Source organism: Carassius gibelio, chromosome B12 (genome assembly GCF_023724105.1).
Source record: "Carassius gibelio isolate Cgi1373 ecotype wild population from Czech Republic chromosome B12, carGib1.2-hapl.c, whole genome shotgun sequence".
NCBI classification, from domain to species: Eukaryota; Metazoa; Chordata; class Actinopteri; order Cypriniformes; family Cyprinidae; genus Carassius; species Carassius gibelio.
In genome coordinates, this window is record NC_068407.1 from 7,186,430 (window position 1) to 7,198,680 (window position 12,251).

The 12,251-nt window shown below is 37.4% G+C and overlaps 1 protein-coding gene across 1 annotated transcript in view; it reads left to right on the plus strand.

Moving 5' to 3' along the window:
* Window positions 1–208: 208 nt before the first annotated feature.
* LOC127968775 (glutamate receptor ionotropic, NMDA 2C-like) overlaps window positions 209–12,251 on the plus strand; it is a 43,719-nt gene continuing 31,676 nt past the window's right edge. The window contains exons 1-2 of the mRNA XM_052570110.1: window positions 209–1,174; window positions 8,735–9,173. Coding sequence (XP_052426070.1) covers window positions 8,751–9,173 — 423 coding nt within the window. The 5' untranslated portion in view covers window positions 209–1,174; window positions 8,735–8,750. The remainder of the gene's footprint in view (window positions 1,175–8,734; window positions 9,174–12,251) is intronic.

Genomic DNA, 12,251 nt, shown 5'->3' on the forward strand with positions numbered 1-12,251 from the left:
AAGAGGAGGGGGGAGGCAGGATAAATCTGTACAGCATCATGATTAGGTATCAGAAGCTTGTTCTGTGGTCTGGAGAGCAGAAGGCAGATCACATCAAACAGATGAGACGCTCAGCACATCTGCTCTACAAACTGGACAAACATCATTTGTGAATTTGTATTTATGCATGTATTTATTCTGGATTGCTTTCATGCTCTTCTCAGCCAACACTGCAAGAACTCCAAACTTTTCAGAATCCGGACTAAATCTGAACGTGACACCTGCGGATATAAAAGATTCTGAAAGAAGCAACACATTTCGACTAACTGATAGGCACCTTCATGGACTCCCTCCTCAAAATCAGCAAACTACAGCTCCGGAGATGGAAAAGGTCAGATACGCAGCGCCGGTCTTTCATTCGAATCTATTTTAATCAGCTGTACTCTCTTCCCAGCATCCTTCTCATTTCATCATGATTATTCCCCAAGGTTGGGGAACTAGGTTGGTTGTGATGGAGCGGGCGGAGGCTACGAATGAGCGGTTTGATTGAAGATGAAGGGTTAGTCCATGCCAAAAAACTCTCTTTTTTGACTGACGCACACTCTTAACCATACTTTCTCAGTTTCTGGTTTGTGTGCTACAGGCATATCACAACTTCAGGCATAGGTAAACAAGACCCACGTGAGATTTGTTCAAGGTTTATAGAGTAAGACACCACCTCGCGCATTCGCACGCCAACCCGAGAGCGCAGGAAGTCACTGGCACGCGGCTCCCCACCTGCTCTCGCACCTTTTCTCAGTCAGAGATCACAACTGCAACTCTCTAGCTGTCTCTCGTCGGCGTCACAAGCTGCTAACAGCTGTTTCTCCTCTTTTTTTGGACATTTGTCTCTCTGTTTCTCACTAACTCCTTCCATCGTTTTCCTCACCGTGTCACTGACACCATCTTTAGTTTGACCCGCTTTGCCAGGAAGAGCGAGAGAGGGAGAAATGCCATCACCACGGCAGGGTCTTCAGCTGCCACACAAGTAGACTCACACAAGTGTTGAGAGAAGGAGAGAGCGACAGAAAGATAGAAGAGGCCAGGAGGAGGTGAGAGGAAGTAAAGGGGAGAAGAGGAAACAAGAGGAGGCGGAGACGCACAACTGAAGAATGTACAGCTTGGAGTCGGGCTCGGATGCATCCAGCCGGCACAGGTAAGAAAGTCCTTTCCATTCAATCCGCTGTTGACAGCAAACATGCAGCTTAACTCGACCTTTGTGCATGTGTCCACGGAGAGCAGCTTTCCATCTCTGGGTCTTATGTGTGGCGGGGGGAAATGCCTGCGGGGCTAAAGCTGCCGTAGTTAACAGGTGGAGCGCCGCTCTCTCTCGTGGCTGCTTGCTCGCGGAGTGCAGAAACAGTCCTCGAAAGCGTAACCGGCAGAGTGAATGAGATTCTGGAGACCTGAATGCTTTCTGACACACATACCTGCACTGGGACTTTTTTGGCATTGGGAATGTCAGAGGTGTGCATATATCAGCTCACTGTCTGCGTCAGTGATTTACACACAATTACAGAAACAGAAAAAAAAAAAGAGGCAAACTAGGTCAGTCATGAAAAATTGGGGTTAAAAACACCTGTTTTTCATCCTAAACTCTTTAAATCTGTAGTAGGACACTAGCAAAGGTTTTTTAACTCTGTAATCCTTCTTGAATATTATAGATGTATATACATATTGGAGACAGGAGAGTAGCCAAGGTCAAAGAAGGGAAATTGATTTCCTTGAGGTCTTGCTGTTTTCCTCATGATTCATTTTCCTCACAAATGGAATATGATGTCCTGTAAAGTGTTGTGTGTGACAGACAAAATGAGGTTTACGATTGATGCATATGCAATATGTGCGCGTTTATTTATTCAAGCATTTCAGTTTGGCATAATAATGCTTGTAAATAGATTAGAAGTGATAGATACGTTCATAAGCATCTTGAGTCATTTATCACTCAAGTGTCATTTCCGATAACCCTGTTATAGATATGTTATTGTTAGTGTGTGCTTTTGTCCCAAGAGAAAGCGAGAGCCCACTCGAAAGGTCTAACGTGTTATTTTGATTTATTTATTATGGACAGTCCGGCCCCTCTTAGCATTCATAAAACAGAACCGTTGATTGTTGCTGAAAAGCTCATCTGTTAATGTTCAATCACAACTGTTTGGAGTGTGACTAATACAGTACATCACTATTAACATCCCATTCTGTCTGCGCCTCCACACAGTTACAAATGCTGGCAATGGTGATACTACCGTCTGTATTTCAATGTCATAATCTGTTTTCATTTTACAGCAGACTCGCTGAAACCTATATGATTATGGCTGAACTGGAGAGATCACAGAGGTTTGGAAAAGCTTGCTGAAAAGCAATACATGCCGATTTGGGGAACACTAATGTGGGCTCTCACCATGACATTTTGAGCACTATCACCTTGGATCCTTGAAAAATGTGAAATGTGAAAAATGTTAGCACCTTGAAAAATGTGTACAGCATGCCGTGGGTTTGTGTGGAATACTAAATAAAGATGTGATCTATTTTTAAAAGAGTCGCTGTAAACAAATGATATATGCAGTTTCGGTGTAGATTATAATTACCTTTGTATGTGACAAATTTGAGTTTTGGGCTGGCAACTTCACTGTTTCTGTCAAATTAGCTACCTCGTAATGTTTTTGTGTGCTTGTGTTTGAGCTGTGGTTGCTCACACAGTTGTTAAAGCAGCTGGTAACATCTGGACAGTTTGGATTCTTTTGTGGCCAAAGCTTAAAAGGAAGACTTACCATGATCCCCCTCTTCTCCTGTGTGATTGAAGACCAATACAAAAGCAAGTGGCTCGTGTCCCACATTACAGAAAGCAGACAGATCGCTCTTTGAAAGCCACATTGAGACTATGAATTAGCTTTGTGCGAGTTAACATCACTCAAGTGAGAATGTGTTGGGGATTGGTGCTATAAATAGTTGCGAGAGTGTAACTCCAAATGTAATTCAGCTTTAAACTTGCTAACACTCCCATTTGTGGAAAACCTCAGAATCACATATGCCAACAGAACACACAAGATGTTAATTCAGTGCCAATATAACACACCATCTGGATTATGTGTATGACAGTCCATGTATGTTGTACAGCTCTTAGATTGTCATTTTTGATACTCACAGATGTCAGTCGTAACCACAAATGTCTAGTTTGTATTTGGAGCAAAGCCCAATTTACAACCATTTGAATTGTGCCGAATGGGACGTAATGCTATATATTTGTGCTTTACTAGATGAGACCAGAATTATATTTTTTTTCTTTAGTTATTTGAATATTTTAAGTAGATATGTATTTTTGTTAGGGTTAGGAAATGTTTTCCTTTTTTGTCCAACCAAATATTTTTTATGCCCATATATGCCCAAGTACTATTTAAATTGCAGTTCAGCTTATGGTCTAAACTGAATGGCGGATGTGAAGGTTGTAGTTGTAGATGCAAAATGTATTAAAAGCCAATGTGCTTTAATCAGCTTCACCTATCAGATACCGCTTGGACAGCTGGCACCCACAGCTGGTGTTTTACTTTGAAAATATTTCTATCTGCGATTATCTACATGGAAGGTGCAGATTAAATTTTGCGACGAGTCGTGTTTATGTGTAATGCTGTGAATCCAGGGAAGTGCATTAAAGTAACAAAGACACCCCTGTGAAGTTATCACAGACCTACATGATCATCATGAGAAATATACTCTCTATTTAACAAATTAAATTGTACTCAAGGACTTTTTTTACATGTACTCAAGTGCTTCAAATAGAAGAGCAATCCTGTCCAATGATGGCATAAAATAGAATGAATGGCTACTGTTTTGGCCTGACATTGATGAACCCTTTCATTTTCGTTCTTCTGTTGTTTTGTTTGAAATAAGAGCACATGCTCTAGCTGTGTGATGTGATTGTCCATAGGATCTATGGTCAAACACATATCAAAGTGTCCATTTTTAAAGAGATCTGAGGAACTGAAAAGGACATGAGAAGATCACATCAACAGCAGATCTAACAGACTGAAAACGGGAGTGGGAATATATTATCGTGCAGCAGCCTGACTGGGTGTGTGTTCCATTTGCTGTCATCAAAGCGAGGCTGCAGGTGTCTCACTGCTGTTCACAGTGTCATGTGCAGTAGGCCAGTGAACACACACTCTGAAGACATCCAATATAGGGGTGTTTCTTCATCTATTGGCACTTGTGTCCCAGGGGTTCGTTATTACTGAAACTAACAGTTTTCAAGTGTTCTTTCTGTTATATGAGGGTCACATGCTAAGTGTTTTGGAAACTTTTCGTCAGGCATTCATCATTTATTTTTGCTGCTTTCTAAATGCCTAACCTGGGACCTAGATTTTCTGTTTGTATCTTTAAAAAAATGAAAATGCATTCTAAAAATATTAATAAGTACAAAAAAGTAATTGAATCATAAATTATTTCCACATTTATTGTATCAATTTTGCACTGGGCATTTGTCTTTTTATAGAAAAATTGCCTATTTTTTTTCAGTTAATATTTTCATTTTTTTTTTTTTTTTTTTTTTTTATGAAAGCAACGAAAAAAGAAGGTAAATGGAGGTAATTGTACAAAGAAGTCAAGCTGTAATTTTGTCAACCTTAGTGAAAAATAAATATACTGAAAACAAATATATTAAAAATTTATTTCATACTAAGTTATAAATACATTTACATTAATAAATGAATACTCTTAATAAAATACCCTGCAATTTTACTTTTGTTATACTTAAAGTCTGCTAAATTGGAAAAACTAATTTTGTGCTTAAAGCACTTTAAATGTATAGAAGTAGTGCCAATTAAATATACACTAGGTGTATTTGATTGTCCTAAAGTAGATCTATTGCAGGTATACTTTAGGTACACTTTAAATATCTTGCATTTAAAGACTGATATTATTCAAAGATCATAAAATCTTTACCAATAGAGACATTAAAACACATTAGGATATATGCATTGTGCACATGTAGTACTCCAAATAAAGTTGAATTTGTATATAATTAAGTCTTGAGTGATATTCCAGTAAATATGTAACAAAAATATATAACTTTTTTACTAGGGAAATTAAGTTTAAAAATGTCATTATTCAGGAAAAGTAATATGTTTTTCCAACTTTACTCCATGTTTAAAATGTTATATACAACACTGAATCTTAACTGCTGTAAGTCACAATACATTGTTTGAGATGTGCTGGAAAAATCCACTGTGGTTGAAATGGACACTGCTGGACATAGTTAATAGACAAAGCTAATGAGAGTGTGCAAAGTGTGTTTTAAGACACTCCACAGGACCAGGAGTGCCTAGTTGAAGAGACACCCCTAGATGTATATTTTTGAAACGAAAGATGCTCTTTTTTTCACTCCTCTCTGTCGTGCTCCCTAGAAACTCGCCCAGCTGTTGCTATGTTAACTCCGCTGCTTGGCTAAGTGTGAGGATTTCGTTGAGATACGAGCATACAAATATGCTCATTGATGCTTTGCCAGTATTGAGTTTGAACAGCGTCTTTTTAATGAGGATAAAAAAAAACATAGAGAGAGAGAGAGATAGAGAGATAAAAAAAAGCGAGAGGACAGAGACCATGACGGCTTTTACTCTATGCAAGTGTTTTGTTTGATTTTGTTGCTTTTGCAATTTGAAAGCATATCTTCTTTCTTACTTCACCATCTGTCTTCCACTTGTGCAGAAAGTACTTGTGATCCCGCATTGGGCGAGGAGCGTTGCTAATGAAGTCGATAGGAAGTACATATGCAGTACAAAGCATCAGAGCGAACGAGCAAATCCACATGCATTCTTACCATAATATATCCTAAATGTTGTAATTAGGTTTATTAGAAGCCAGATGTATTCATGGGAGCATTTTAAGGAACATGATAGCCATCACAATGTGACGGTTGCATTTATCATGCATAGTAATTACAGTCCATGGTCCAACAGCTAGCTCTGATAGTTTAATAGGCTGCGGTGTCATGGTCGTAAGATGCTGGCATGGATGGATGGGCCTAACCTTTAAGATTCTAATTCAAGTGCATCTCATCAGATTCTGATTTAGCTTGTTGTTGAAAAGAAAGTCCTCGCTCTGTTTTACGAGCCAGTTTTATTTGTATGCACTGTAACACACGTAGAAGTGTAGTGGTAGCCTTATGGTTAAAGTTCAGCTCTGGCAGGGTAAAGGTTCCTGGTTCATTTCCAAGTAGCTGCGACCCAGAAACCAGAGAGATATTGAGATCACTATCATGCCTGATACCAGTAATGTACTTGACCCGAGGTCGCTCCAAGGGGCCTGTCCTTGAAATTAATAGACTTAAAGGTCTATATGGTCACTTGGAAGATCAAGACAAGCAACATATGATGTAGTCCTGTGCACTATATAGATATCTGTGGTTCACAAACTGGCAGTGGTGTGAACTGGAATCATCAAACAAGGATTCATCAGTTACCAAAGGTGAGCTTTCGATGGCACACACCATCTGCGGGTTGAGAGATCAGGGACCGGCTCCTGTGAAGTGTTGAGAGTTGAGTTTAGACGTGATTCCCTGCTGGATTCATTGTAAACCTCCCACTCAGCCTGCTAATGGCCTGTTGTATCACAAAGGCACATGCACACTGTGACCAGAACGCATGCAATCCGAGATTATGAGTGACAGAAATAGACGTTCAGACCACGTGAAGGGTTTGGATTACTATATATTAAAGCACATTTGTACATTTATTTATGTGCAATTTCAGATCATGTGTCTGTTGATTGTCTTCCGTAAGATCAATTCAAATGAAATCATATTTTTATTTTAAAATTAGGACTGGAAATCCACAAGTATTTAATCGAAATCATTTCAGTTTATTTTTAGTTACTGTGTTTATGCATTCATTTCCTTTTTAACAGGTGTTAAAATAGTGTTTTGTTTGTGTAATTTGAGCAGTTTTGTGTAGATGACACTTGAGGAATGTTATATATGTGTGTATATAAATAACACTAGACAGAGATTTTGGCAGCAGTGCTTTTTATTTGTGTCACTCAGGCTTTTCTCTTGTTCACAACAATGCAACGCTGTATCCTATTTTCATTTCATCACATCTGCACACAGAAATCAATATTGCTAAATAAACACTGCTGCTTGTCGCTCATTTGCAAGTCTCCCCTGATAAAAATGTTAACGTGATGTAAATCTACGCTATGGTTCAATGTTTGGGCCCAATTCGTTTTTTACTGTTAATAATGTTAATAAAAGCAGTCTCTTAAAGGGATACTCCACCCCAAAATAAAACATTTGGTCATTAATCACTTGCCCCCATAGTCTATCCACCATCAGTGGTTCAACCGTAACATTATGAACCAACAAGAATACTTTTTGAAAGTAAAGAAAACAAAAAAAACGACTTTATTAAAAAATTTGAATAGATTATATACAAGTTGGACCACTGATGGCAGATGGACTATTTTGATTATGCTTTTCATACTTTTCTGGACTTTGTCAGTGTAACTTACTTGGTAGTCAGTTTGACAGTCCCAAGCCTCGCGGTTTTCATCCAAAATATATTAAATTGTGTTCCGAAGACGAATTATGTTTTACGGGTTTGGAACGACATGGGGGTAAGTGAATCATGACAAACTTTTCATTTTGTGGTGTAGTCTCCTTTTACGCTCAAGACTGCATTTATTTGATTAAAAATAGAATAAAAGCAGTAATATTGTGGAATATTTTTACATTTTAAAATAACTGTCTTCTGTTTTAATACATTTTAATGGTGACATAACACAGTTTACCCCAATCGTATATATTTTTTTAGTATATATTAGTATTACATCCTTCTTATTGCCAAAGAGTCTTTAGTTTTATTATATTTATAAAAGATTCTCATTCTGGGGTGCGTTTCCCAAAAAAATAGTTGCTAACCTGTTAGCAACTTAGTTGGCTGCAATGGGAAATTGCATTGCAACCAACAAAGTTGCTAACTTAGTTAGCAACTAAGGTTTTGGGAAACACACCCCTAGTTGATGTGTGTGCATGCTCTTCTGGGAGACGTGCCCATGCAAGGACTTCCACCCTTCATGAATTCATGAAGGGCCATGCTCAAAAAACTTTCCAAAACGTATATGAACCCAGAAGGAGTGTATTTTACAAAGAATTACTCTGTCATATGTCCAAATCGTTTTTGAAACTTTTGAAACTGGCCATGTTTAGTATGAGAATCCAACTCTTAAATAGTGTGCATAACTCTAAATGCATGAAATAGCATTAGACCCTCCCTTTAACATATCATTTATTCCTGTGATGCAAAGCTAAACTTCAGTGTCACATGATCCTTCAGAAATCATTCTAACATGCTTTATTTGGACTTGTTAAAAACACATGTAATGTTATATATATATATTGAAGAAACCATGATGCCTTTCTTTTCAGGATTCCTTTAATGGAAAGTTCAAAACTAACACAAATTCTGTGCATCAAAATTTCTGTGCTAATCTGCAATAATTAAACAATTGTTAAATTAAAATTTATTTAATTTCCCAATACTTTATGGACCACTTTATGGTTTTAACCAACCAAGGGTTAGGGACCTAACCCTAACCCTAACCCTTGCAGTAAAAATCATTGGAAAACCTGTAAATTGAAGGTACTTGGAGAGAGCACATATCTGACATTTTTCAGTCTGACAAACAAGTAACAATTCTTTAATAATTTGTTTGTTCTTTCTCTCTCTCTCAGGCTTTAGGAGGCTGAAATGGCCACTCCTCAAGGGTGTTGGGGTCCCTCTCTTCAACTCCTCCTCTTCTTTCATCTGTTACTCAATGTAGTGCCTCCCTGCCGGGGACGTCCATTCTTCGGCCCTCCTACAGTCAACGTGGCTGTGGTGTTTAGTGGTTTGGCCCACCACAGTGAGATCAAGGGCCGTCTAAGTCCAGAAAACTTCCTAGACATGCCCCTGGAAGTGAACCCCATCACCGTGCTGGTGAATGACACTAACCCCAGGGCTTTACTCACACGTATCTGTCAGACTATGGCAGCAGAGAGCCTCCACGGAGTGGTGTTTGAAGATGACGTGGACTCAGAAGCTGTGGCACAAATCTTAGACTTTATCTCCTCTCAGACGTCCATCCCCATCGTAGGCATCAGTGGAGGTTCTGCAGTAGTCATCCCACATAAAGTAAGTGTTTGAAAGGCGGCAGATCGTAGGGATCTGTCAGCTTAAAGAAAGAAGGTTTAATAAGTAATGGGAATTTCCTGTGATCACAATGCATTCAACACTTAAGTTACTACAAAAGGATTGTCCTTGCAACTAGGTTGAGAACCTTTGGATCACCTAAAAATATATTTTAATAAGGTTTATTTTCTGTTCTTATATTTAACCAAAGGCAGATAATTTTATTGGGTCACATTCATGAAACACGCAGATAAAATTAATGTACAAACGAATCACAGTGTTCATAAATATAAAGCATACATAAAATGATCATTGATCAGTTAAATGTGGCTGAAAATTGTGATTGTGAATTGTGAAAAGTTGTTCAAATGACTTTCTTTGTAACAAAAACATTTCTATGTAAAAGTTTTTGAACATAAATTATATAATTTTGACACTTTACAAAAATTTAATAATTTTTGCCGAAATATGCAGGAAATCATTTGCAGAACATTTTATATATGAAATGTCACATTGAATTAAATTTAGACAGTTTACACTCAAAATTGAACGATTTACTCCGAAATGTGTTTGTTACACAGGAAATCATTTGTCAAACCTTTTTGTTCATAAATGTAACATATAGTCAAATACATTAATTGTGCATACAAAACATTTTCAAATGGCTTTTGTTTCATGGATGACTTTCAATGTGTGTGCCAGAATAACACTTAAGGTTCATAAACATTACCCAATCATCTATGTACATAAAATAATAATAATAATGTATTAGAGTTATGGTAATACAACAAAATCAGTTAAATGACAAACCTTATATACATCAAAGCATGACAGAAAAACATCATATATGTATTTCAGATATCAAATCGAGATTTAATAATGGGTATTTGTGAAATCATTTCAGGAACGCTGTTCTCAGAGCTCTTATTAGACACAGCGAGTCAAAAATAAATGCTGTGAGGTCGATAAGTGTAAGCATGTGCATGTGGTTTGTGTGTGTATTTTTCAGCAAGCCCCCTGCAATGATATGATATTGAACAGCTGCGTGGAAAAGTGATTCTATGAGGTGTGAAAATCAATAGGTGTTATGATGTATAACCAGCAACCAACAGTTGTGTCCCATTTTCCTCTGATTACTGAGGTGTGTAAACTTTTGAATAACATAAAATTGCAGCTGTTAAATGCAGTTTTAAGGCAACTGCATATAAGATTTTTCATGATAGTAATTTTACATACAACGTGTGAGGGCAATGCATTTTGTGTACATTGTGTACCAGTGTCTGGAGGCAGCTTAAACTGTGAATGAAGTAAAAACTCAGTCTCATCTACAGTATTATTGGAAAGAAACAAACACAAAGCAATCTGAACAATCACATAAATGTCTTTGTTTTTGCGTTTGAGAGACTTTCATTATTCCATCTCAGCAGTCCACAGTCATAGAAAACAGCCATACAGGTTTGAAACAACAGGAGCTTGAGAAAATTATGACAGAATGTTCAGTCTTGGCTTAATTAATCATTTAATTTGAACAGTTATTACTAAAGGCCCATATAGTTGTGTCGTTTTTTTACTGTTAGTCCACGTGCTGTGGATTATGCAGCATCTGATAACTGAAATCCACAATGCACTGAAAAGTGCACTTTTTAGACAGTAAAACAATCATTGCACATGCAGACTGGCAAAAGATGTATATCTTTAAATGAGAAACACAATAGCCCTTGATTTAATGGGACAGATGAGTATCTTCAGTACCAGTTAGAGTGTAGAGGACTCTTTCCTGCCCAGCTGTCATTTTTCAAATGCCTTTCAGACTCGCACGATGTGCAGAAAAATGTTGATAAGCTGTATGAAGTGGAACAGAAAGTCAAAAATATGCATTTGTCAGATAATGTGTACGAACTAGCTTTAAATGAAGCATTCTGGCATGGTATAATTTTTCATGATTTTAAACACAGCGTGAAATATAAAGATCCTAAATAATTTGCCAAATCTTTTTAACAGCCCACTGACCAGGTTCTTATTTTTATTTTAAAAAAGAGCCTAAACTGAATCTGTTGCTTATTTCATATTTATCATTTCCAGTTGGACATATTTTGGACAGAACTCTAAAAAAAGAATAGAAAACGGAATTAATTCTGACTTTAATATTATCAATCAAATTAGAAAAGCTGCCACAAAGAAATAGTATCATAAAGCTGTGGACCATATTTCATGGCACACTGAACAACCACACTTCCAGATTATGGATTAGGCATTTAATCTCCTTTGAGGAATGCATGCATATCATATCACATAGATTTGATGCGATTATACAATTCCTGTTGTATAGGCATGTGGTGGGCGGAGTCAGGGAAATGCGACAGCTTGTTCTACTTTATTTGGTTGTTCTATAGCAAGACAAACCAATGTATATTGCACATGTAAATCCCATGCAATTGAATAAGCTGTTCCTGATTATTTTTTTCTACCATGAGGGATTGGATTGGAGGTCACAAACATCTGGTATGGGATTTCTCATGAGATCCCAGTAGCATGAGGCACCATGTGTCAATGACCAAGTGCCTTCCAAATAAATAAAGTGAGCTTAAAATATCAGCTTTCAGAGCAGAGCTTCCCTTTTTGGTGAGTGCCAGCTCCAGCCTGAACATTGCCTGAAATTAAATTGCATTAAATAATATTTCTATATATTTTAATATAATTAAATGATATCTCTCTCTCTCTCTTAGGATTTGACCCAAAAATGAAAATTGTCATCATTTACTCACTATCATGTCGCTCCAAAACCTGTTTGAGTTACTTTTATTCTGCAGAACACAAAACAAGATATTTTGATGAATGTTTTGTAAACAAAATGTTTTGGTTTGGTTTGATTCATCTCTCATTGTATGGACCAGGGTTCCTTAATAGGCAGCTCAATAGAGAAAAATGTTTTCCCCATGCTAATTTCAAATAATGTGGCATGTCAATTCAAAGGCAGCATCAGAAAACGACATTAACTTAACTTACATCGTGTCAATACAATAGAACTTATTATAATCATTAAAGCAGTCCACACTGGATGCGGCGCCGCGTGGCGCGACA